Genomic DNA, 26,109 nt, shown 5'->3' with positions numbered 1-26,109 from the left:
GTGATTTCCTGTGGTTTGATTTGGTTTTGTGTAACAGCCTTGATCAAAACAGTGGAACTCTTAAAGATGGGTTCTTTCCCCAGTTGTGTTTCAGTCGTTCTGGGAAAGCTGAAATCTGTTTCAAAGAGGAAAGGCATGTGAGAAGTGTTCATATAATGTCACTTCCTTTAAGCCTTAGTGTGTCCTGGGGAAGAGTGCTTTTCCATAACACGCACATGGGACAATGTTAGTGACCTGAATTACCTGCAGTTAGTGGTAATACCACTAATACCATGTCTTTGGTGTGAGATCAGAGTGGGTTTGGAATGTTGCAGTAGCCTCACTAGCTGAAGGTGCAGTACTCTTAATGCAGCTGCTTAGAATAAATGCTGTTGAGGAATAATTGGAATCAAGCGAGTTTAAGTTGTACTTGATGTCTTTTTCCTTGTAGAAACACCTCATTCTGCTGATAAAGGGGCTGTGCACGGGCTGCAGCCGCCTGGATCGAACTGAAATCATTACCTTCACAGCAATGATGAAGTCAGCCAAGCTGCCCCAGACTGTTAAAACCCTCTCTGATGGTAGGAGCTTTCAGCTGTGTTCATATCACTGAAGCATTTGAGTTAGGCATAGAAAATATTGTGGGTCTGATGTGTGCAATGGTGCTTTGCTGTTTGCTCTGCAGTAGAGGACCAGAAGGAGCTGGCCTCCCCAGTGAGCCCAGAACTGAGACAGAAGGAAGTGCAGATGAACTTCCTCAATCAGTTGACATCAGTCTTCAACCCTAGAGTCTCATCATCACCATCTATCACACCAGAGGCACAGGTAAACAGCCAGCCCTAGAATAGGGTTGAATTTTAGCATTAACAGCGTTGGTGCAGGGAAGGACGGAGGGCAGTCAGTGGTAGTTTTTTAATACACATGTGTAAAGAAAACCTTTCTTAAGTATTTAAATCCTACTTGCATGTTGACAGGTGGCAAACAACACAATAGTAGTTTTGTTGCTTCGTTGACCTTAATGTTCAGTGATATTCATAGAGCTTTGAGTTCTGCTGCACCTTGCTCCTGTGTAGATACTTGCTGCAATACCATGTATTTTTAATGCTCTCATAATGGTTTTAGGTGGAAGGAGAGAGTGAGGATCAAGCTTCCACAGATCAAACCTCTGCAGCAAAGACAAAAAGCATATTCATTGCTCAGAATGTGGCCAGCCTGCAAGAACTTGGTGAGAGCCAGCTTTTTAGGATCTGGGAAGGGGTAAAAGAGGAAATGTCTCTCCAGTGTTACATCCTACTGCTCTGAATGGGAAGGATCTGAAGGTTTTACTCCTTTGCATGCTGATTTTAGTGAGGGAGGTTGTGGCTCTGATGTAGTTTTCTTCATTGCAGAGGAAATGAGCTCAGTATATTTATATGCAGTCACTGTGTTTTGGGGGTAAATAAGGTGGACTATATAAAATAGCTTATGGGATGTATTATTGAGGAGGTGTGAATTAGACCTGGTGTGTCACATAACATGCACACGGAGCTTTGTGACACCCGTTACGAGTGTGCCTAAAAACTTCATCTGGTCTATGTGTTGTAACTAGTATTTATCCTGTTACCTCATCTGCCATGATGGTTTCTTACCACAAAGAGTAATTAAGTCAATTAGTTATGACCATTAGATCTGTTCTTCTTAGAAGCTGAAGTTATATATAACACTTCTGGGGTTTCTTTTGGTAGGTGGCTCTGAAAAGCTGCTGAGAGTGTGCCTGAACCTCCCCTACTTCTTGCGCTACATCAATCGATTTCAGGATGCGGTGTCAGCCAACTCATTCTTCATTATGCCAGCCACTGTGGCAGATGCCACTGCTGTTCGCAACGGGTGGGTGTCTGTCCTTGCTCTCCTCTGGTGGATGCTGGCTACACTGTGTGAGAGAAAATAACTCTGCTGGCTCTGCAGCATCACTTAAAGTGCTGCTCCTGTGGGGTGTCAGATGTCCAGCAGGGCCAGGGCAGCGACTGTCCCCCTGCGCTGGGCACTGCTGAGGCTGCACCTCGAATCCTGGGTTCAGTTCTGGGCCCCTCACTGCAAGAGAGACACTGAGGTGCTGGAGCGGGGCCAGAGAAGGGCTCCGGAGCTGGTGCAGGGCCTGGAGCACAAGTGTGATGAGGAAGGGCTGAGGGACCTGGGAGGTCTAGTGTGGAGAAGAGAAGGCTCAGGGGGGACCTTATCCCTCTCTGCAACTGCCTGACAGGAGGATGGAGCCAGGAGGGGGCTGGTCTCTGCTCCCAGGGAACAAGGGATGGGACAAGAGAAAATGGCCTCAAGCTGCCCCAGGGCAGGTTTAGATGGAGCTGAGGAACAATTCCTTGCCCAGAGGGTGCTCAGGCATTGGAACAGGCTGCCCAGGGCAGGGCTGGAGTCACCGTCCCTGCAAGTGTTCACAGCCGGTGTAGCTGAGGCCTCAGTGCCAGGGGTTAGTGGTTGCCTTGGCAGTGCTGGGGTAAAGGTTGGATTTGATGATCTTAAAGGTCTTTTCCAACCTGGTTGGTTCTATGATTCTGTGTGTACATTGCATTGCTGAACCTTAGCATGTGTTGTTACTATAGATTTCATTCGCTGGTAATAGATGTGACCATGGCACTGGATACTCTGTCTCTGCCTGTGCTGGAGCCCCTGACACCCACACGTCTCCAAGATGTGACCGTTCTTGCTCTCAGCTGTCTCTATGCAGGTGAATGGATTTCCTGTATTTGCTCTGGGGTTTTAAGTCTCTCTTGCTTTTGTTCTGCGTTGTTACCTGCATATTTAAAGCTCATCCCACAAGTAACCTTTATTTCTCCTGAATTTGGAAGCTGTGCAGCATACTGTGCAGCGTGGTGACTGGGTTCAGCTGAGAATTGTTATAGTGGCACTGAAATTCTGGTATATTATGCAAATGTTCTTGTCAGTATCTGTGACAAAGACCTACTCAACATCCTCTTAATAGCCTGTGATTTCTGCTCTTTTAATGTTCAGAGCATAATGTATTCTTACAATGGCTTCAGCTTACTTGGTTATACCCCCAAATCAACCTTGTTTCCCAGGAGTGGTTTCATATACCAGCATCCTGAGTGTTTAATTGGTATGGGTAAGATTTTAAAGAGATATGGGAGTAGAGTACAAAGATTGCCTTAAAAATGGCTTTGAATTCCATGGTAAAACATTTCCTCCTTTAATTGTTCTCATGTGTTTCTCTAGGGCAAAACCTTACTCCTTTGAGGGTACTTCAGAAAGATATTTAATCTGTCAGTTGTAGTACAGAGTATTCACTGCTCCATTAGGTTTATGGGCATGTTTGATACTGCTTGGTTTAATATAAAGTAGGAACGTTGAGTCCTGAGATTGGCTTTTAGTAAGAATGTGACCTCTTGTTTTGAATCAGGTGTGAGTGTGGCCACTTGCATGGCCATCCTGCACGTGGGTAGCACTCAACAGGTACGCACTGGGTCAACAAGTTCCAAAGAAGAAGATTATGAAAATGATGCTGCTACTATTGTACAGAAATGTGTAAGTAGATGAAAGAGCGGGATTATTGTTTCATTCTTAGCAAGTGAGGTGCATAGGGTTTGTTTTCCTTTGGATAGCAATACATAGCTGTTATTTCTAGGCATTAGACTTGCCTAAGGGAGTAATGAGGTGGTGGCTAATTGTAGAGGGCAAAATACAATTGTATTTGGAGCTTAACTTAAGTATTACCATGGCTTTGGATCTATTTGCAGCTTGAAATCTATGAAATGATTGGACAAGCCATCAGCAACTCGCGGCGTGCAGGGGGTGAGGTAAGATTTGTATCTTGGGAAGCTCTTTCACTGGTTTTGTGCTGGTGTATTTTGGCATTTGGATTGACATTATTTTGTCTTTTTGATGCCTTTTCCCCCCCCTTCTCCTTTCATTTTTGGCACGATAGCATTATCAGAACTTCCAGCTGCTTGGGGCTTGGTGTTTACTAAACAGCCTCTTCCTCATCTTGAACCTCAGCCCCACGGCCTTGGCTGATAAGGGGAAGGAGAAAGATCCATTGGCTGCTCTTCGTGTCAGAGACATTATTGCTCGCACTAAGGAGGGCGTTGGGTCTCCCAAACTAGGACCTGGGAAAGGGTATGTAAATACCTCTCTGAAGTCATTGCTGTCCATGTGTCTAACCATGCCCAGCAAGCAGCTACTACAGAGTCTTGTTGGTCTCTAACATTTTATCTCCAGTTGTAATTCAAGTTTTGATTCTTGGCAAAAAGTCACTGTCTTCTTCAGTTTAGCAAAGCAGTCACTACACTCAATAAATTCCCCTCCTTCCCCCCTTGAAATTAGAATCACAGAATCCCAGCCTGGTTTGGGTTGAAGGGAGCTTAAAGCTCATCCAGCTCCAACCCCTGCCACGGGCAGGGACACCTTCCACTAGAGCAGGTTGCTCCAAGCCCCTGTGTCCAACCTGGCCTTGAACACTGCCAGGGATGGGGCAGCCCCAGCTTCTCTGGGCAATCTTTTATAATATCTTACCACCCTCGTAGAGAAGAGTAATCCCTAATCTAGACCTGCCTTCTTTCATTTGAAACCATTCCCCCTTCTCCTGTCCCTACATGTCCTTGTAAAAAGGATTTCTTGTAGGCCCTTAAGGTATTGAAAGGCCACAATAAGGTTTGTTTCCTTTATGTTTCTGTAGGCATCAAGGGTTTGGTGTTCTGTCTGTGGTGCTGGCAAATCATGCTATCAAGTTGCTGTCATCACTCTTTCAAGATCTGCAAGTGGAAGCATTGCACAAGGTATGTAGGTAACTTATACATTCTTGTGGAGCATTTTGCCTTCTCCACTGAAAGACTCTTTCAGTTCTCTTTTCACTGCCATCCTCCAGGGCTGGGAGAGCGACGGTCCACCAGCAGTGCTGGATATCATGGCTCAAAGCACCTCTATCCAGAGGATTCAGCGGCTCATAGATTCTGTACCACTCACTAACTTGCTGCTGACTTTGCTATCTACTTCCTACAGAAAGGTAGGAATCAGATGGAGAACTTCTGGGGCTGGGGCACTCCTGCTAAGTGCCATCCACATGGAAAATTCTCACTTTACAAGCTGTGACTGTGCTAAGAAGAATTTAGAATTCTTCTTTCAGAAGCTGTCAACTGGGGCCTCTCTTTTTTCAGAGATGGAAAGTTGGCAAACTTGTTCTAGTAAATTCTTCTGTAAACTCAGTAAGTTTAGGGGGCAGGTGAAAAGGCTGCGTTCAAAACAGATGCTTTATGTTAGAGCTGGTCCTTAAGTGTTGCTTATAAGCTTGGCATAGATTGCTTTCCACCAGCCTGTGGAATTTTTAATACACCTTCAAGGGGAGAAGCCTTGAAAAGCTGTTCATAACTTAGTTGAGATAAATTTGCTAGAAGAAAATGAAGATGTGTTAGGAATTTACTCTTGTTTTCAAATTCTTATCAGTCATCAGCCTAAAATTAAGCTTGTTCTGCTGTTCTCCCAAGGCTTGTGTCTTGCAGCGTCAGAGGAAGGGCTCCATGAGTAGTGATGCAAGTGCCTCCACTGATTCTAATACTTACTACGAGGATGATTTTAGCAGCACTGAGGAGGACAGCAGCCAAGGTAATAGCAGCAAGCAACTTAAGGCAGGATTTTACACTGTCTTTCAGATTTAGTGGAAAGCTGGCTACTGGGCTGTTGCCTTCTTGGTCTGGAATGACATGTAGTGCTGAGAATGTGAACCGGTTTGTAAGAGCTCTTTGGCAGAAGCAATGCTGACTGTGCTTTTTGGTGTAAACTGAAGGCTGTGTGCCTGGGATTTGGCAGTATTTGCTTAAGAGGAGAGTGGAAATAACTACTTCTTGTAAGCTCCTGCTGGACTTGTGTAAAAGTGCTTAGCCTTGTGATGTGGGAAGGAAAAATGAAGATAGCAGATTCCTTAACCCTGCTCACTGAAACTCTTTTCTAAGCTGAGTAGCTTGCATAAGGTGTTTGCTTATAACATTATGCTTTTGTTTTTCCTGCCTCCTGTGTTAGATGAGGACAGTGAACCAATCCTTGGGCAATGGTTTGAAGAGACGATCTCTCCAAGCAAAGAGAAAGTGGCCCCACCACCCCCTCCTCCACCACCCCCTTTGGAGAGCTCCCCTAGAGTGAAAAGCCCAAACAAACAGACTGCTGGAGAGAATGGGAACATCCTGGCCAGCCGCAAAGATCCAGAGTTGGTACGGGAAGGTCTTGAGGCTTAGTGAAATAACTGCTGTGCTGTAGTGTTGTTGCCTTGTCAGTGGCTGGGTATGTTGACAGACAAGATAAATGTGAGGTATTTTAAGTAGATTGCTGGTGGAGAATCAGTGGCTGTCTTGCCTTCGGAGAAAGATGTTTCCTCTCCTCTTCTGTCAGGTGGAATAGTATTTGTTACTGCCAAGGAAGCAAAGCCTGAAGATAATTATCTATTTGGGTTACAGAGACAGAGGGAAAATGAGGGCAGAACTATAAGCAAAATGACTTGCTGATAGAACGCTTTTAGCTCCAACTCCATCAGGGAAAGGCAAAAATAGATACTGCAGCGGAGAAGTGAGAGCCTTACAACTGTGTCAGAATCTGTCATCAGTCCTGATACTGATACAGGACACTGAGTGCAGTGAGCTGGGTTGCAGTGAGTAAACCTGTACTCTGGGGTGGAGTTAGGGCACTGTTTTGCTGGTGGTTTAGTTTTTGTTTAACATTGCTTCTATGGTGTGTTTCCCCTTTCTTTCCAGTTTTTGAGCCTAGCTTCAAACATTTTGAACTTCATCACTTCTTCTATGCTGAACTCCAGGAACAACTTCATTCGCAACTACCTGAGCGTGTCTCTTTCAGAGCAACACATGGCTACACTGGCCAGCATCATCAAAGAGGTGGATAAGGATGGGCTAAAGGGTAAGTGAGCAGAGCTTCTGTGTTATGGAGCACAGACTGTAGGAGTCGGAGGTGTGTGTTTTCTTAGTTTCATGTGGAAATCTGAAATGAAGGAGAGTAATGGCAGTAAATGGCTTCATCCCTCTCTTACAGGCACGTCCGATGAGGAGTTTGCTGCTGCCCTGTATCACTTCAACCATTCCTTGGTGACCTCAGATCTTCAGTCCCCTGCTTTGCAGGTAAGCCTGTGATTAAATTGGGCCTACAAGGATGCTGGGGAGGGACTCTTCGTTAGGGACTGTAGTGGTAGGACAAGGGGTAATGGCTTTAAACTTAAACAGGGGAAGTTCAGGTTAGATATAAGGAAGAAGTTCTTCACAGTGAGGGTGGTGAGGCACTGGAATAGGTTGCCCAAGGAAGTTGTGAATGCTCCAGCCCTGGAGGTGTTCAAGGCCAGATTGGACAGAGCCTTGGGTGACATAGTTTAGCGTGTGGTGTTCCTGCTCATGGCAGGGGGGTTGGAACTAGATGATCTTAAGGTCCTTTCCAACCCTAACCATTCTATGATTCTATGAATGTATAAATAAAATGAGGGTTCTGTCTGTTACTGTCTCTACACAGATGTTCCACACCTGGAGTAGTGTGTTGATGATTCCATTTAGCCCTAGAGTATATTCTTTCGCAAGCAGCACTTGGAATATTTTGGCTCTCATGAGTTGCATGACCTTTGCAGTCATCCAGTACAAAACATCTCGCAGAGTGTAAACTTAACATCCAGAGTTCACATTAATCCACTGAACTTTGAAGCTGATGAAAGCTGAAAAGGCAATGAGTTTGTATATTTTGCTTTGGAGAGTTGCCTCTATCCATGCATTTATCAAGAGGTATTCCTGCAGATTTGCTTTGCTGTCAGGACTGATGCCAAAAGGCCTTGGACTTCTCTCAGGAGAGAATCAAATTAATCCTTTTGCTTTCATGTGTTGACTTTGTAGCCTCTAGGTTTCTTTGCTAGGTCATGGGCTGACCTGACTAAATGCTTTAAGTAGAAGTATAAATCTGCTTGCAATCAGTGAATTCAATCCCTACGCTTTTTGTTGACCACTGTACATTTCCTGCCATATTTAAAATACTCTGTTGGTTTGTGGGTTTTGTTTTAAAGCAGTGGAACTTTTCAGAAATCTGCCTTTTTACTGTATTTGAAAAGAAGCAGCATTGCTGTGATCACAGAATTACAGAATGGTTGGGTTGGAAAGGACCTTAAGATCATCCAGTTCCAGCCCCCTGCGCAGGCAGGGACTCCTCACTCTAGACCAGAGTCTAGGCTCTAGGCTCTGTCCAACCTGGCCTTGAACTCTGCAGGGATGGAGCATTGACCACTCCTCTGGGCAACCTGTGCCAGGGCCTCAGCACCCTCACAGGGAAGAACTTGTGCCTTACAGCTAACCTGAGCTTCCCCCATTGAAGTTTAAACCCATTACTCCTTGTCCTATTGCTCAAAGGGGTCTTCTTCTGAGATACTGAACACAGTAGCACAATCTCTTCGGTGGTGATACTCCAGGAAATGAGTAGTGCTCATTAATGCCATTTTTTATGCATTGGTGTTAAAGTTGCAAGTTTACTGTGTTCTAGGTGGCACAGTGACAGCATTAAGTGTCTCTTGGTAGCCGTGCAGTGTGCTTGAGATAGGAGAGGGATTGCTGTGTGAACCCTTAGGAGCTCGGAGAGCCCTGCTGTTTGTTCCCATCATGCTTTTAAAGCATCAGACAGGACTTGCCTCTTCTCAACAAGTCTGTTTTGTTCCAGAACACGCTCCTCCAGCAGCTGGGAGTTGCCCCTTTTTCGGAGGGCCCATGGCCTCTCTACATCCACCCTCAGAGTTTGTCGGTGCTCTCGCGACTTCTCCTCATTTGGCAGCATAAAGCCACTGCCCAGGGAGATCCTGATGTTCCAGAATGCCTTAAAGTCTGGGAAAGGTGAGATACGTTTGTGTTGAGTTGAAAGTCATCTCTTAAATCTCTTATTTTCTATCAAGGGCAAATTCTGTGGGACCAGCATAACCAGCATGTGTGTGTTCTCTGAGTGGGGATGGTGTGTGATGTTGGGAGGAGCAGAGAGGGTCAGTCTGTGTGTTGCTGGAATCCTTCACTTAGAGCATAGGAATTGAAACCTAGAATCAGGATTTAAGTGGGTGAAGGCTGAATCCTGATATTAAAAAGAAAATGTCTCATTTCAGCAGATTTCTGGTAAGTTCTGTTATGATGGTGCCAAGATTTTTCCTCTCTGCCATAGTGTGTAAGTCTCTGCTAGGGTTTAGCTGACTTAAAGGGGGCAGCCTTTCCTGTGGGAACAGGTTTGCATCTCTCTTTCTTCTTTTGAATGGCTGTTCATATTTTCCATCACAAGTAGGTTTTACTGTTTTCATAGTCTCATTCCCATACCTCCTGTAGTGATAATCAGTGAAATTGCCAGTGTTAGAAGAGTAAGCAGAAAAGGAAGATGATGAAAATGTTTCTCCAACCTAGAGTTAAGAAGGATCGAAGCCAAGAGAAAAGTAAACTTCCTCAACTTCCTCTCCTCTTGTCAGGTTTGTGGGCACACTGAAGCAGAATGCCTTGCAGGGGACTCTTCCCAGTGACACAGAAGATCTGAATGTTGAACATCTCCAGTTACTGCTGCTTATTTTCCACAATTTCTCTGAGAGGGGCCGCAGATCCATCATGATGCTCTGTATCCAGACAATTGTGGAGCTGACAGTGAACATGGATACCCAGCAATCTTCTGTCCCACTTGTCGTGGCACGTCTCCTCTTGGTGTTTGACTACCTGCTCCATCAGTATTCTAAGGCCCCTGTGTACCTCTTTGAACAGGTAGGATTTGATGTCATGTTCTGGCTATTTAGTTGGTCACCCAGCAGAAATGTGTAACAGGCAGTTGCTTGGTGTGATGTGTAACAGGCAATTAATTCCTTGTTGTGTTCTGGTGTCTTCATGGCCTTTAGGACTGAATTGGGTTTTATGTTGTTACCAGCCTTTGGAATTATAATGTGTGATTAAACTACAGTTGCTGATTCCTAGCAGCAGGTTCTGTTTGAGACTGAATTCCTGGTGTAACTCCTGTCCTAATTAATCCTGGTAAGGGCAGGATGGATGCCTCATCTTACCTTTCAAAATCTTGAGTATTTGGGTATTGAGGCACCATTTCAGGAACACCTTATATACACCATGTACTTGCTTTAGCTTTTCACTGTCGAGGTTTTGGGCACTTTTGTCATTAATGGGATGCTGGTGTTTTGTGCATGGCTTTTTCAGTTAGTAGAAGCTTGACCATTGATTTTAACTGCTCACTCCAGAATAAAAATCATCAGAGAGGACAAAGGGTGATGGGTTTAAACTGAAACGGGGGAAGTTCAGGTTAGATACAAGAAAGAAGTTCCTTACTGTGAGGGTGATGAGGCACTGGAACTATGGTGAGGTTGCCAAAGAACTGGTAAATGACCCATCCCTGGCGGTGTTCAAGGCCAGGTTGGACACAGGGGCTTGGAGCAACCTGCTCTGGTGGAAGGTGTCCCTGCCCGTGGCAGGGGCTTGGAACTGGAGGAGCTTTAAGCTCCCATCCAACCCAAACCATTCCATGAGATAAGGTCTAGAGCTTCCCTTGGAAGCTGGGAATGACTGTGTTTTACCAACAGGGTTGTGGTGGTGGTGCTGGTATTTCTCCCCCATCCCTAATGACGGAGATGCCACGGGTGGTTTTTTGTCTGTGCTTTTGAACTTAGGTACAATACAACTTGCTGACTCCACCCATTGGGTGGGTGAGTGGATCCCAGGACAGCAGCAGGAGAACGTCTGTCCCCCTCTATCACGGGTTTAAGGAAGTGGAAGAAAACTGGACCAAACACTGTTCATCAGGTAAGAAAGAAGGCGGAAGGAATTTTTGATTCCCAGATTTGCTTTTACAAATCATGGAGAGCCCTTCCTGTGCCCTGCTGTAGCTTTTCCTACTTCTAATGGGCGTAGCTAAAAATGCATCTAATAATGCAAGAAGAGTTGTATTAAACAGAATTATTGTCATCTAGGAGTATGCTCCAAGTAACTGAAAATAAATACGGATTTATTGTACCCGGATTGTAGGAGTAGGAAAACCTTGGCTGCATATACCATAGGTTACTGCACGTATAGCATGCCATGGAGCCAGCTTAGTAGAATCTGGTAGTAATCTTGATGTGAAAGGTGGTGGAGATGGAGGAGAGAGTATAACACAATACTGCCTGATTAAAACCATCCCTTTGAACATTATTTTCTGTCCTCACGTTCCAGATGCAGTTCCACAGCCCAGGTTCTACTGCATCTTATCTCTAGAAGCTTCTGAAGATGATCTGAACCGTCTGGATAGCACGGTATGGGAATTTCTGTTTTAGAGACCTTTCTATTAGCCTTTATGGGCCATGCAGATTTGATGAGTGCCAGGGAAAATAGACAAGAAGGGAAGAGTTGATGCAACAGAGACACCAGAAGTTTTTACTAAGTGGAGAAAGGAGTGGTGGCTGGATAAGATAATACGGGTTTTCTTTATGCACCTAATTTGCAGGGAAGTCAGTATGCAAAGTCTGTGAAGACATGTTGGACTACTTGTAGTAGTGCTTGTGATTCAAATATGTATGCTGTGACAGAGCTCTACCATACCCGTGCTGATCTTTCAGTGCTGCTGAAACATCTGCAACAAACACACGTGGCATTAGAATTATTTTCCCATAATTTAGCTCCATCTTCCTGGGTTTTGTATCCTCACTAAATTTGTTGCCACCAAGGTTATGGGCTTGCTTTGTGCGTGCTCCCTTCTAACCAGTTTGTTGGTACTTTGACTGGGGAGAGAGATTCCCAACAGAAGGAGCTTCCTGAAGTTTTATTTTGCATAGTTTTGCTCTGTGGCTGTTCTGAACGCTTCAGAGCTGGGGTGTGTATAAACACAGAGCTGTGCAATTGCAAAGCAAGGATCCTGACACATCCTCTCTTGCAGGTCTGTGAGGTCCTTTTCTCTAGGACTACAAAGTATGATGAGCTTTACACAGCCCTGACTTCATTACTTGCTGCTGGGTCACAGTTTGATACACTCAGGAGGAAAGAGAACAAAAATGTCACTGCACTGGTAAGATTATTGCTGTAACATCGTTTGTTTTCAAACCTTCAAGCAAAATATTTAACTGAAGTTTTTTGGACAGGGTTGGAGTAATGAGGAGCTTAAAAATCCCATAGCTAACAGTAGTATGTATGGTGGTGGTACATCTTAAGAGATACTACCTCAGAAGATGTTTTAGACTTGCTCTATGTCCTGGTAATGCCAGGAGGTCTGGCTAGAATGTGATGAAGCACAGAAAGAAATTGTGTAATCTTTCATTTTTCTTTTCTCCTCTTTGTGGAGTAATTTCCTAGGATCATAGAATGGTTTGGGTTGGAAAAGACCTTAAAGCTCCTCCAGTCCTAACCCCCTGCCACAGGCAGGGACACCTTCCACTAGAGCAGGTTGCTCCAAGCCCCTGTGTCCAACCTGGCCTTGAACACTGCCAGGGATGGGGCAGCCACAGCTTCTCTGGGCACCCTGTGCCAGCGCCTCAGCACCCTCACAGGGGAGAGCTTCTGCCTTAGATCCAGCCTGAACTTCGCCTGTTTCAGTTTAAAACCATCACCCCTTGTCCTGTATGACACAAACTCAACTCTGGAATGTGTTCATCTCATTTGGCACATCTACAGGAGTCTGAAGTCTTTGAGGAGATCATTTCAGTAGCTGTAATGGTTGAAACTGCAATCTTTCTTCCCTAATTTGTCCAACTGTTACTTGTGTTTAGGAAGCCTGTGCACTTCAGTACTACTTCTTGATACTGTGGAGGATATTAGGGATTTTGCCTCCATCCAAAACCTACATGAATCAGTTGGCCACGAACACACCAGAGATGAGTGAATGTGATATTTTACACACACTGCGCTGGTCTTCCCGCCTGCGAATCACGTCTTATGTCACGTGGATCAAGGTACAGCCTCATCCTTCTAGGGGTGTTTTGGGATGTTGTTGATAGTAGGAATGTCAATGTGTTGTTTTTTCCATGCTGACTGCATATGGGATTTGTTACATGGGCGCGATGGTGCGAAATGGGAACTTGTGGCCATGTTCTCTGAAGCTTTCTAGCCTGGTTATTGGCAGAGTGGTTAATTATAGAGCACTTCTGAAGTGTGACAGGTCTGTTTTTGGCATCTGTAGGATCACCTTACCAAGCAGGGCATGAAAGCTGACCATGCTGCTTCTCTCATTGAATTGGCCTCCAGCAAGTGCAGCTCAGTGAAGTATGATGTGGAGATAGCAGAGGAATACTTTGCTCGACAGGTAAAGGTGGTGTGAATGCAAGTTTGTATATGGAGCTTCTGGTTTGGTGGGATGATTTGCACTTACTCTTCCATCCCTTTGTATTTTAAGATCTCTTCTTTCTGTGGTGTTGACTGCACGACTATTCTCCAGCTGCACGAAGTTCCCAGTTTACAGTCCATTTACACCCTCGATGCTGCAATTTCCAAGATTCAGGTTTCTCTAGATGAGCACTTTTCCAAGCTAGCTGCAGAAACTGATCCACACAAGTCTTCAGAGATAACCAAGAACCTCCTCCCTGCTACGCTACAGCTTATTGACACTTATGCTACGTTCACCAGGTACACTCTTAGGAGGAATACAGTTTTCTTGTGTGCATAGGGCTTGCTTTGCATTTGGTTTGTTGTTTTCTTAGAGGTAGGTGCCTTTTTACTTTATAGTCCAGTGTAATTACTCTTAACTTAGGTCCTCTAGAGTGTTCATTGTTTTAAAAGAAGAATAAAAGTAGCTTCTGAGAGCCATGTGAATGAAGTTACTGTTTCTAAGCATCCTTCTTGTCTGACCTTTCAAGGCTTTCTTGCAAGCTTGTAAACCCAACTTTTCCTCCAAAGATGAAACCTCCTCTTACTACTCTCTAGGATAGTGCCACTTAAGGTTATTTCAATATTGAGACTGTCAGACCAGCAAGAAAGAGGGGAGGGGTTAATTCTTACACTAAAAGTCTGAAGTCTTCCAAACTCTCATTAGAACCTATGTAGAAGAAAGCAGAAGTAACCGAGCTTTTTCTTTTGAGTGGGCACTTTTCTTGGTAAGTAGCTTAAAGAAGATAAAAGCCCAGAACTCCCTTAGTGGTGAACTAAGAACACAAAGTGTGGGGCAGAACTTCAGGAGTTTGCTTTCTTATCTGTCACTATATTGACACATGTAGTTCTGAAAGGCAGAGCTGATTCCTGAAATGAATCCTTTCCATCCTGAATGCAGATCTTACTTGCTACGGAGCCTCTCTGAAGAGGGCTCCACTGAGAACAAACCCTCTGAGGAGAAGCTACGAGGTTATGCTGCTGTCCTGGCCATTGGATCTAGCCGTTGCAAGTCCAATACTCTAGGTGAGGGTACTGGCTGGTTCAGATTTCCTCCTGTGTGTAGGTGAAGCTTTGTACAGTGCTGCAGACATTCAGTTTCAAAGCTGTATGTTGGCTAACATGTTCTCAACCACGTTGTTCAGATGAGTGCATTATCGTGTCAGCAGCACACTGGGAAGTCTTTTCCTTTAGTATCCCAACAACTGAAAAAGTTGGGCAAACCTTGAAAGAGTAACTGTCTTCTGGTCTTGTCTGGATTACTGGAATGCTTTTGTAACCATGCTGGTGCTCTGGTGGGAAGGGGAATTATGAAATACTGATATGTTGAAGACTGCTGCAAATGAGTATTTTTGCCATGTTTTCTGTGGGTGTAATGAAGTGGAAGAAGCTGGGAAGCTCTTGCAAACTTAGGGGTAATTTTGACTTGTCAAAAGCATAAAACAGTGGAATTGCACCTCAGTTTAGCTCCAGCTGTGTCTCGAATAATGATCTAGTTTTAAACAGTGTTGCAGAAGCATTCCAGGTTTCAACAGGGCCCATGAAATGACTCGATGATTACGATTCTGTATTAACTGCAGGTCCAACACTTGTTCAGAACCTGCCGTCAGCTGTGCAGACTTTATGTGAATCCTGGAACAACATTCATACAAATGAGTTTCCAAACATTGGCTCGTGGGTGAGTCCAGCTTTGTGGAGGGGTCTGGTGTGATCCTAACCCCATAATCTCTGGGAATGGTGGGCAGGGTCTCTGTGTTAACGATGAATGTTCTGATGCTTGTGTGTGTCAATCCGCAGCGCAACGCCTTTGCAAATGACACGATCCCAGCAGAAAGCTACATCAGTGCAGTTCAGGCTGCCCACCTCGGTACTCTCTGCAGCCAAAGTCTACCTCTTGCAGCTTCCCTAAAGCACACCCTTCTCTCCCTGGTCAGGCTCACTGGGGATCTCATTGTGTAAGTGGTGCTTTTTAGATGACATTCTTGCTGTATCCATCTGCCTCCTCCTGGGAATGTCTGTCTTCATCAGCCCCTTCAGGTGGAATGCTTAGTGAACTGGTGCTGTGTTTGGAACTAAGTCTTTCATGGAGTTACTCTTAGTTTACTTAAAGTGTCATGTATTTAAAATGAAATGAATGAAAGACAGCCTTTCGGTCTTGATTTGCTATCTCTAGAAGTCAAACTCTCTGAGAGAAACCTTAAATACAGTTTTTCAGATAGGAACTTGAAGGAACTGGGGTGTAAACTGGGCCAATTTGGATCTAACAAATTAATTTGTGTTTTATCATTCACTTGTGTGATCTTTTCAAAGCACAAGGAAAAAGTGAAATGAAAGGATTTTTTTTCCAGGGACTTTTTCTAAGATATTCTGAAACAGAAAAACAGTTGTTGACACTGCAGATGAGTCCAAAACCATAGTAAGTGCTAGAGTGAATATCTAGGAAAATGTTGTAACTGTTCAGGTGCAGAAGAAATGTGTAGAGTTTTCCAGATGAAGATGTTTTCCTGAGGGGAAGAATGGCTGAGCCAGTGTGTTTATCCCACCTTTCCAAGATGGGTTTTATCACTAACTTCCCTCTGGACTTGTGCCTTACTTGTGTGACTGCTCAGATGTGCAATAAGGGTGTTCTCTGATACATCATACAGAGAATTAACTTGTTTGCTTTTCCTTTTCAAGCTGGTCAGATGATCTGAACCCACCACAGGTGATTCATTCCTTATTGCCCCTCCTTTTGGAGACCAGCACAGAGAGTGTGGCAGAAATAAGCAGCAACTCCCTAGAAAGGATCTTGGGCCCTGCAGAATCTGATGAATTCCTGGCACGAGTTTATGAGAAGTTGATCACAGGATGCTATAACATATTAGCCCATCACTCTGATCCAAACAGGTAACGGGCTGGGTGGCTTGTGGTTCTCCTCCAACAAAGCTGTTTACAAAGAATTACTACAGTATGTTTAAATATCAGTGTCTATTGAACAGCACAAAGGTGAAAAATCAGCTTACTTTTATCTGTTGAAGACTTCTGTATTTGCAGACGAAAAGTATGAGATGTTTTATTTCATTACCAGAGTTTTCAGCACTGCTGTTCAGGCAGTGGGGATTTGAATCATCTCTTGTAAATCTGGATGGAGCATGTTTTATCTGGGTAGTTTTTTATTTAAGCAAATAGAAATTTATGGAAATACAAGCAGGAAATCAAAGCTGAAGAAGCTGACCTAACTGGCTTTATATTCCTTTGTTTCTGTTCTTGCTGTTTGTAAGGATGGCTAATCCCTGCTTTATCACAGCAAACTAGGCAGATTTTGGCTTCCCACCCCTTACTCACTGTAGAGAGGGAATAAGCTTGATGCACAGATGTTGATTCTACCCATCTGAAACATAAAACCATTAGGCATGATGATGTTGCATCTTTTTACCACTGATCCTCTCTGGGTAGAAAGTATTCAGAGGGAGATGTACTGAGCCTTCTGCTAGAGGATGTAAACGTAATTGGATTTTACTTGCAGGGTGCTTTGTGGCGTGGGGGTGAACACAGGAGAATATGGGAGGAGGAACACTAGGAGAGACTTAAAGTGTAAAAAGAAGAGCCATTTATAGGGATTTGTCATGTGAGGTGTCTGAAAGGTCTAGATTATTCTAGGTTTCTGACTGCAGCTGTGCATCATGTGCCACCTTTTTCCTGAACGTTTGGTGGATTTACTGTTTAGGGATGGTTGTTCATCAGTTATTTCACTCCAGTCTTTTGGAAGGAGAGCTGCTTTTAGTGAGCAGAAAATGTATTAGACTTGTATTAGCAAAATGGATCACTTCTTGACTCTCATAATTGCTGGAATTGCTCTTCTATATTCTGATTTAATGTGCTCTTTTGATACTCAGTGGCCTGGATGAGTCCATCCTGGAGGAGTGTTTGCAGCATCTGGAGAAACAGCTGGAGAGCAGCCAGGCCCGAAAAGCCATGGAGGAATTCTTTTCAGAAAGGTGAAGTGTTCCTGAAATTTGTAGCCCAAGAACTGGATTATTCTTCCTTTTCTTCTCAACTTGTCTCTGTCAACACCTAAGGGATGTTAATGCCATTGCACAGGAGCCGTGTAAAGATAGGGTACCCTACACACAGTGCAGGAGAGTGTGAAGAGACTTTCTGTGGGGGAGAGGACCTAGGTCTTTGTCACTCCAAACGAGATATTCAGTGAGTCCTCACAGTGAGTGACACCACTGGGGAAACTTGGCAAAAGCATTAGAAGGAGAGTTTGAGAAGTGCTGGTCTATAAGGCAGTCACAGATCAAGCTGCAAAATCCCAAGTTCTCTCAGTGCTTCCTCAGGCAATAGGTTGATAATTTTAAGGGTGGAGGTGGGGTGTTGGCCTGACTTAGAAGTATGAAGACAAATTGTGGTGGAAACACATAGCACAACACCGTGTTCTGAAGAGATGTGAGGGTGGGCTGGAGGAAAGGTTTTGTCTGTTAGAAAGCCAGCCCTTGCCTGGTTCTCTCTTCTTGTTCAGCAGTTCAAAACTGAAGCAGTCTGGGGGCTGTTAACATGGAAGGGAAAAACAGGCAAGAAAATCTTGGTTTGGAAAGCAGTACAAGCCCTTTTGTGACTTGTTCTGTGGAGAATGCTGGTATGCACCTCAGGAGCTCATGAGATTTACAAGGTTTAGTCTGAGTTAAGGGTTCATTGTTTGTCTGAAAGCAGTTTCTGTGGCTTGGCTGCTGAGCACTGTTAATGCAAACCACTGCCAGTCTTAAACAGGAGGGCAGGTACAAGGGTGAGTGTAAAAAGGAATGAGTTGTATTTTACAAAGCTGACTTAATTTCCCCTCTCCATCCAGTGGAGAACTGGTCCAGATCATGATGGCCACAGCCAACGAAAACCTCTCAGCCAAGTTCTGTAACAGGGTGCTGAAGTTCTTCACCAAACTCTTCCAGCTGAGTAAGTGACTGTTGAATCTCCTGTCCTGTCTTTGTCCACTTTATACTGTTCTTACATTACAGGGATGTGAAGGTGCTTGAAAGAAAAGCTGTAGGAGGGAGTGAAGTGCTAGCCTCACACTTTAGATGGAAAGCCATCTTCAAACACGTTCACTGTGGCATCTGTCACTCACCAGTCATTTTCTCCCCCAGCTGAGAAGAGTCCCAACCCCAGCCTGTTGCGACTTTGTGGCTCTCTGGCTCAGCTGGCTTGTGTGGAGCCTGTACGTCTCCAGGCCTGGTTAACCAGGATGACCATGTCCCCACCCAAAGATTCAGATCAGCTGGATGTTGTGCAGGAGAACAGGCAGCTGCTGCAACTCCTCACCACTTACATTGTTAGGGAAAACAGGTAGAGTACAACTTTGTCACTCCTTTGTTGGGCTGGTCAGTTCTTTTGCTCTCTGGATGTGCACGTTACTTGTGATTTGCTGATGGCTTCTTGTCCTCAGCTTTCAGATGAAGTGATGGGGAAGGATTGTGCTGTGGGGCTTATTTCAGTGGGTGACATACCTGTCTTTGTTCTTTTTGATCAGCCAAGTTGGAGAAGGTGTGTGCACTGTTCTACTAAGTACTCTAATACCAATGGCAACAGAAATGTTGGCCAATGGTGATGGCACAGGCTTCCCTGAACTGATGGTCGTGATGGCAACTTTGGCTAGTGCAGGACAAGGTGCAGGACACCTCCAGCTTCACAGTGCTGCTGTCGACTGGCTGGGCAGATGGTAAGAGCCAACTATGTGCTGCTAGTTGTTAATTTGCAACGCTGAATTTGGGGACAGAAGTTCACGTTTACTGATACACACTTACTTTTAGATGATTTATTGTTGTTTGGAATAGAAAGTGTCTGAGAGAGGCTGATCTCTGTGTGTGTGTCCCAAGAACAACCATATGTTTTGTCATTTCCACTCTTGGTGGTTTACTTACTGCATGTATACATTTCCTGTTGTTAATCTAAAGCAAACTCAATGCTTGAAGCTATTGGTCTGAGTCTGTACTTCCAAAAGACTGTAATGATCTTACCCACTGTTTCATGTTACAGCAAGAAATACCTGTCTCAGAAGAATGTGGTAGAAAAGATGAATGCAAACGTCATGCAAGGGAAGGTAAGACATAAATGTTGCTTAACTTGCAGGAATTAATCTCGGGCAGGAACTGTGTCAGCTGTCCTGGTTTGGCTTCATACAATCATAGAATGGTTTGGGTTAGAAACGTACTTAAGCTCCCCCAGTTCCAACCCCTGCCACGGGCAGGGACACCTTCCACTAGAGCAGGTTGCTCCAAGCCACTGTGTCCAACCTGGCCTTGAACACTGCCAGGGATGGGGCATTTACCACTTCTCTGGGCACCCTGTGCCAGCGCCTCAGCACCCTCACAGGGAAGAGCTTCTGCCTTATCTCCGACCTGAACTTCCCCTGGAGTGGGAAGTTTTAAAGCTGTTTGGCCAGGGGGGCTTTTCTGTGCTCTTGCAGGATCTAAGTATTGCCTCTCATTTTCATTCCTCTTGACCCCACAGCATGTGACTATCCTGGAGTGTACGTGCCATATTGTCTCTTACCTGGCTGATGTCACTAATGCACTGAGCCAGAGCAGTGGCCAAGGACCAAGTCACCTCTCTGTGGATGGAGAGGAGCGGGCGATCGAGGTGGATTCAGACTGGGTGGAAGAGTTGGCAGTGGAGGAGGAGGACTCTCAGGCTGAAGATTCGGTAGGCAATAGGCACAGTCAGTGCTGCAGATGAGTTGAAGATTGATTTTGCAGCTTCCAAAACTGTATTCCTCAGGTTATAAATCAAGATTTTGTTGTTTACTCCTGATGTGAGAATGGGTGAGAACTCCAGCTGTCAATCTGGAAGAGATTATGTGTCATTTCGGCATAGATCTGCTGACTGTGTAATGTCAACAGAAGTTAAATTATTGGGTTTTCTAGAAAACAAGAAGGAAGAAATGGAGTAAGATGGGTTTGTTCCTATGGGTTTCTTGGTATAGCTTTTATATCAAGGAGCAGCTTAGATTAGGCTTTTAAGAGCATTTGGGTGGGAAACCCAAGCTGTTATTAAAGCATTCTTTAAGATTTGTCATCCAAAATACATTCATTTTCTTACTGTTTTCTTTTTCTGATTGACTCTTTCACGGTGCTACAAAATGTCCCCATCTCCTCTTTCCATGTGGTTTGATACCAGCTGCCTTCTTTTAGCTAGGTGCTGCTAAAACTTCCTGTTCTCAAAATGCACATTCAGTGTCTGAGGACCGTGTTCTGTACCATGTGCCTTTCCTGTAGCTGTAGGTATAACACCTTTCTGAAGCAACTTTCTTCTTGACAGGATGAAGATTCTCTTTGTAATAAGCTCTGTACCTTCACCATCACACAGAAAGAATTCATGAATCAACATTGGTAAGCAGCTCAAACTTGTGTTCACAGTTCCAGCTGGGTATTTCTGGCCATTGAGAAGGAAACAAATGCAGTCTGTGGGCCTTCCTCAGGCATTGGATCTTACAACCCATCTGGCTTATTTTGTGCAGGTACCACTGTCACACGTGCAAGATGGTTGATGGGGTTGGTGTTTGCACAGTTTGTGCTAAAGTTTGCCACAAGGATCATGAGATTTCTTATGCCAAATATGGATCATTCTTCTGTGACTGTGGAGCCAAGGAGGATGGCAGTTGCTTGGTAAAGTGTCTTCATGTCAACATACAAGCTGGTTTTAATTCAGCTTTAAAGTCTTTTGCAGAGGTTTCTGTTCTGCAGCAAGTTATGTCATGATACAAGCATGTAAGAGCGCTAAGACCTGAAGGCCTTGGCTTTATAATGAACCCTCTTAAGTTGAAGTTTGCCTGGTGATTTATTGTTTTGCACCAAATAGGTGCATTGGCAAATCCCTGTTCTGGTGACTGCTGCGATTCCACTTACTTTACAGAACCTGCAAGTTAGCTTAAGCTACGCAGCAGTCAGATACCACCTTTTCCCTTGTTTTCACTAGCAGCAAAGTAACTTTGTCTTAAATATGGAAGTGTTCCTAATACTTGAGTGGGGGGTGGCATGCAGGATGCTGTTGTGTTACTTCTTTAACATCTCAGCAAAGAGAATTGCACTCTGTTTCTTTAAAATTACACTAATTTTGCTGCTATTACAATCTGTATCCATTTAGTCAGTGGTAAAATTGAGTCTGGTTTGGGCTTTAAGCATTACTCTGTCATTCCCAGGCTTTGGTGAAGAGAACTCCCAGCAGTGGTATGAGCTCTACCATGAAAGAATCTGCCTTCCAGAGTGAGCCCAGGGTGCCTGAGAGTGTCATTCGACATGCCAGCACCTCTCCTGCAGAGAAAGCCAAGGTCACCATCAGTGAGGGGAAGGGCCCTGATGAAGAAAAACCCAAGAAGAGCAGCCTGTGTAGAAATGTTGAGGGCTGTCGAGAGGAATTGCAGTCCCAGGTATAATTATCAGCTGCCTGTTGAGAGAAGATGGTTTATGATGAGGATCTTGGACAGACTCTGTTGGTTATCAGCCAAGTCGCTCGATTTTTTGCTCTTTATAAGTGGGATCATAAAAGGGGTGTCAGGCTGTAAAAAGTGGTTGTTGTGTAGTTCTTGTGAATACTCCAAGCAGGAGCATCTTATGCCTTACTGTCCTTACCTGTTTCTTGTAGGCCAACTTCTCCTTTGCACCTTTGGTGCTGGAGATGCTGAATTTCCTGATGGATGCCATTCAGATAAACTTCCAGCAAGCTTCAGCCATGGGGAGCAGCAGTCGTGCACAGCAGGCTCTCAATGAGCTACATACTTTGGACAAGTCAGTAGAAATGACAGATCAGTTGATGGTATGATACTGAAGGAGTGAATAGGTCATGGATAGGTGGGATCACTTCTGCACAGAAAGAATTCAGTGATAGATCCTTGTGTGCTTTTACCCATGACCCAGGTCCCAACTCTGGGCTCTCAAGAAGGTGCTTTTGAGAACGTCCGCATGAACTACAGCGGGGACCAGGGCCAGACAATCCGGCAGCTCATCAGTGCCCATGTGCTGAGGAGGGTGGCCATGTGTGTGCTCTCATCCCCACATGGACGTCGGCAGCACCTGGCTGTGAGCCACGAGAAGGGCAAGGTGAGTTCTCTAACACTGTAGAGGGTGTTGGGTTGTAAAGGAAGAGGAAACAGCCTCAGAGCACTGAACAACAAACAGAATATGCCTGTTTGAGATCTGGGTCTTCTGCAAAGTATTGCATAGCTTAGAAAAACCTCTCATTCTTCAGAGAAGAGAGTTCTTGCAGAGGAAATCTTACCACTCTCGACAACTACCTGAAAAGAGGTTGTAGTGAGGTGGGGTTGGACTCTTCTCCCAAGGAACAAGGGATGGGACAAGAGGAAATGGCCTCAAGCTGCCCCAGGGCAGGTTTAGATGGAGCTGAGGAACAATTCCTTCCCCAAAGGGTGCTCAGGCATTGGAACAGGCTGCCCAGGGCAGGGCTGGAGGCACCGTCCCTGCAAGTGTTCACAGCCCGTGTAGCCGAGGCCTCAGTGCCAGGGGTTAGTGGTGGCCTTGGCACTGCTGGGAACGGTTGGACTTGATGAACTTAAAGCTCTTTTCCAACCTGGTTGATTCTATGAAACAGTGAAAACTGTGGGGACGCAGTCACAGAGCTGAGGTTGAAATGGCTTTTTACCTTGAGTTGTAACGCTGGGTAACAGTTCATGTTGTTGTGCAGATCACAGTCCTTCAGCTCTCAGCATTGCTCAAACAAGCTGACTCCAGCAAGAGAAAACTGACCCTCACTCGTTTGGCATCTGCGCCCGTTCCGTTCACTGTGCTGAGCCTGACTGGAAACCCCTGCAAGGAGGACTACCTGGCTGTGTGTGGACTGAAAGTGAGTGCTGCCAAGCCCTTTTCTAGGCAGTTGGGAGCACCAGCTCAAGACAAGATGTGTGTGTTTCCTCTGAGGAGGTAGTGCAGGGCGGGCTGAAAGAGTCATGAATCATTTTCCTACTAAATAGATGGAGTAAAAGAAGCAGGACCTTATATGAATAATATAATAAATGAGGCAGTGCTACTTATTGTAGTATAGGCCAGTTTTACTTAGGATGGGAGTCAAGGTTTCATCATGTGAAACTTAATGTGTTAGAACTAGTCTGTAACAAGTCATGGTTTGCAGCAAGGACTCCTCTTTTTTGTGTTCTCCCAAATTCAGGTTCAGCTTTCACAGTGCAGAATCCACAAATCCATTACTTAGCTAAGAACCAACTGGATTCTGTATGTTTGAGTCTGGGTTTTGGTTTTATTTTCTTTACAAACTTTCATGTCATTCATTTCAAATGCAGGAATTTTAGTCTTACTCTAGGAATCGTGATTGGCACCAAGAGCAATGGTGGCTTTAAAGTCCCATTCTTGGCTTCAGGGGTTCATAAATGTTTTGTTCTAATATTTGACCAAGTTTTTTCGTTACTCCAGGACTGCCACGTGTTGACATTCAGCAGCTCTGGATCAGTCTCTGATCACTTGGTACTTCACCCCCAACTAGCCACTGGCAATTTCATCATTAAAGCTGTGTGGCTGCCAGGATCTCAGACAGAGCTTGCTATTGTGACTGCAGACTTTGTGAAGGTAGGTTTGGTCATAAGCTGTTGATTGAAAGGTCTTTCAGACATTAGAGACTGGATCTTTGTGGAGTTGCATGTGGAAGAATGGGGTAATATTCTTTGTTAGAAATAAATTGGCAATACAAATTTGTGGTGTTTGTTGCCATAAGAAAAAGCAAACCCAAAGAACCCAAAGAGTAAAAAAGAGAACTAACATCTAATAGGTGTTCCCTTGTCTCAACTCTTGTCTATTTGCACTGTTTTGTATCATCAGAGTGAATTCCTTTCATTCTTTCCACAGATTTATGATCTCTCTGTAGATGCCTTGAGTCCAACTTTCTATTTCCTTCTTCCGAGTTCCAAAATCAGGGATGTCACTTTCCTTTTCAACGAGGAGGGGAAGAACATCATCGTGATCATGTCCTCTGCTGGGTACATCTATACCCAGCTCATGGAAGAGGCGAGCAGTGCCCAGCATGGACCATTCTATGTCACCAATGTGCTTGAAGTCAATCATGAGGACCTGAAGGTGCTTGTGACTTCCCTGTCTTGCAGCCTGGGCTGCAGTGGCTTTCTCTTTCATTTGTGTTTTAATTTGAAGGCAGAAGTTCCCTTTCTTCCTTATTTTTAACCTTCTTCCTTTGAAGCCCCCTGATCTAGATCAATGAGCACTCTGTTACTCTAAAGAGAGAAATATCCTTGCAGGGAAAGGGGGTGGGGGTGGAAATGAAACCCCTTGATCCTTTCATCTAGGAAATGGAGCATGTTTTCCATGGCTGGCTCTGAAGTCATGCCCAGCAGGATTTCTCAGCGGGGAGATGGCTTCAGAGCAGTGCTGTTCTCGGAGCAAGGCACTCCAAAGGCACAGTAACCACAGTGGGTGAAGTTACTGGCCATTGCTGGGGCTGCAGAGGTGGAGTGAGCCTTTGTTTCTGGTTAATAGCAGCTCTGTTCATGTCTCAGTGTTTTTCACCTTAGCTTGCTCCAAACCAGAGGGATGAATGAGAAGCCCTCAGGAAAGCTCTTTTATGAGCTGGGAACATGGGGAGTGCTCCATGTGAGATTGTCAGACAAAGGAAGCACATTGATGTGCTAGCTGAGGGTGCTGCCTTCAGCCTACGGGGATGAAAGCCTTTGAAGTAGCTGATGGATGAGTTCACCAAGGAGTTCAGATCAGAAAAGCAGCATTTAGGGCTGCCTCCTCTCACTGGTGGGGTGGGGATAGGGGAGAGGCATTTTGGAATGAGAACTGCAAAGCCTGACAGCATGTTTTGGAGGATGTGTGTTTATCTGGTGCTGTTTCTCTCTGATCCCACAGGACAGTAATGGCCAGGTAGCAGGAGGTGGTGTGTCAGTGTATTACTCCCACGTGCTGCAGATGTTGTTCTTCAGTTACTGTCAAGGCAAATCCTTTGCTGCCACCATCAGCAGGGCCAGTCTGGAAGTGCAGAGGCTATTCCCAATTAACATAAAGAGGTGAGGCTCATGTGGGAGACTCCCCTGGAGTTTGAATTTCTGTTTCTTATTAATAAACATTAATTATTATTAACACCCCAGCTTTGAGTGGCCAAAGCTTGGGCTGAAGATCCCCTTTTTGCCTGATGATTTCTTGCTACTTTTCAGGGTGCTTCTGCCCTAATTGCAGAATGATTTGAAACCAAAGTTGGCTGTTTTGGCAGTGGGGCACATGTGCGTTTTTTCTTCCCACTGGTATTGCACAGCAGAAAGGTGGCTTCAGAGCAGTCTTGCTGCACCGTGCAGCAGCAGCTGGAACTGATGGGATTACCCACCCTTGTGGAGGCTGCAGAGCAGGAAGCCTTTGTTTCCTTTCAGCACCAGTACTGCAGTGGACCTTGTGTATTGTGCATATTAAGGCTGATTTTCAGACTCCCTTGAGGGAAACCGGTCTCTTATGCTATGAATGTGGCAAGAAAAAAAGCTGTTCTGTCATCTGTTCTGACAAGCAGAGCTGGGCATTTAGGCCACAGACTCTTCACGACCGTCACACATAGCCACTGACATGAGTAGGCTCTGTAGAAAGGTCAGAGTTCCCTGCTGGGGGTGTTGAAACATGGAACTGTGCAGATAAAAAGATAGCTGAAAGCTGTTTTAAAATGACTTCCTTGGTTTGGGGCATAAAATGTTACTAAGTAAGTGTCTTGCCTTGAGTTTCCAGGGTAGGGATTAAGGCTGTGAATTGGGATGCTTGTGTCTTCTGTCCACTCAAGTGGTGGTCTCACGTGTAAACCAGGCACTGATGCTCCTGGCTGGTCA

At 44.9% G+C, this 26,109-nt stretch overlaps 1 protein-coding gene across 1 annotated transcript in view; it reads left to right on the top strand.

The window, feature by feature from the left end:
* The window catches only part of UBR4 (ubiquitin protein ligase E3 component n-recognin 4), a gene marked incomplete at its 5' end in the record, with an annotated part of 75,674 nt that overhangs the window by 1,107 nt on the left and 48,458 nt on the right, over positions 1 to 26,109 (top strand). The window contains 41 exon segments of the mRNA XM_010012478.1: positions 431 to 560; positions 665 to 804; positions 1,102 to 1,204; positions 1,704 to 1,845; positions 2,574 to 2,698; positions 3,389 to 3,513; positions 3,726 to 3,785; positions 3,914 to 4,104; positions 4,664 to 4,763; positions 4,853 to 4,990; positions 5,469 to 5,586; positions 6,001 to 6,188; positions 6,726 to 6,885; positions 7,018 to 7,103; positions 8,668 to 8,837; positions 9,449 to 9,731; positions 10,640 to 10,772; positions 11,181 to 11,260; positions 11,881 to 12,009; positions 12,707 to 12,889; positions 13,117 to 13,239; positions 13,330 to 13,559; positions 14,200 to 14,324; positions 14,879 to 14,976; positions 15,096 to 15,253; positions 15,975 to 16,184; positions 17,174 to 17,275; positions 18,127 to 18,227; positions 18,419 to 18,617; positions 18,802 to 18,990; positions 19,308 to 19,371; positions 19,782 to 19,973; positions 20,589 to 20,659; positions 20,788 to 20,935; positions 21,469 to 21,696; positions 21,912 to 22,082; positions 22,184 to 22,366; positions 22,968 to 23,126; positions 23,708 to 23,860; positions 24,137 to 24,364; positions 25,154 to 25,311. Coding sequence (XP_010010780.1) covers positions 431 to 560; positions 665 to 804; positions 1,102 to 1,204; positions 1,704 to 1,845; positions 2,574 to 2,698; positions 3,389 to 3,513; positions 3,726 to 3,785; positions 3,914 to 4,104; positions 4,664 to 4,763; positions 4,853 to 4,990; positions 5,469 to 5,586; positions 6,001 to 6,188; positions 6,726 to 6,885; positions 7,018 to 7,103; positions 8,668 to 8,837; positions 9,449 to 9,731; positions 10,640 to 10,772; positions 11,181 to 11,260; positions 11,881 to 12,009; positions 12,707 to 12,889; positions 13,117 to 13,239; positions 13,330 to 13,559; positions 14,200 to 14,324; positions 14,879 to 14,976; positions 15,096 to 15,253; positions 15,975 to 16,184; positions 17,174 to 17,275; positions 18,127 to 18,227; positions 18,419 to 18,617; positions 18,802 to 18,990; positions 19,308 to 19,371; positions 19,782 to 19,973; positions 20,589 to 20,659; positions 20,788 to 20,935; positions 21,469 to 21,696; positions 21,912 to 22,082; positions 22,184 to 22,366; positions 22,968 to 23,126; positions 23,708 to 23,860; positions 24,137 to 24,364; positions 25,154 to 25,311 — 6,074 coding nt within the window.

Source organism: Nestor notabilis, unplaced genomic scaffold (assembly GCF_000696875.1).
Source record: "Nestor notabilis isolate BGI_N333 unplaced genomic scaffold, ASM69687v1 scaffold5244, whole genome shotgun sequence".
NCBI lineage: Eukaryota > Metazoa > Chordata > Aves > Psittaciformes > Psittacidae > Nestor > Nestor notabilis.
This window is presented reverse-complemented; position numbering and strand designations above follow the sequence as displayed.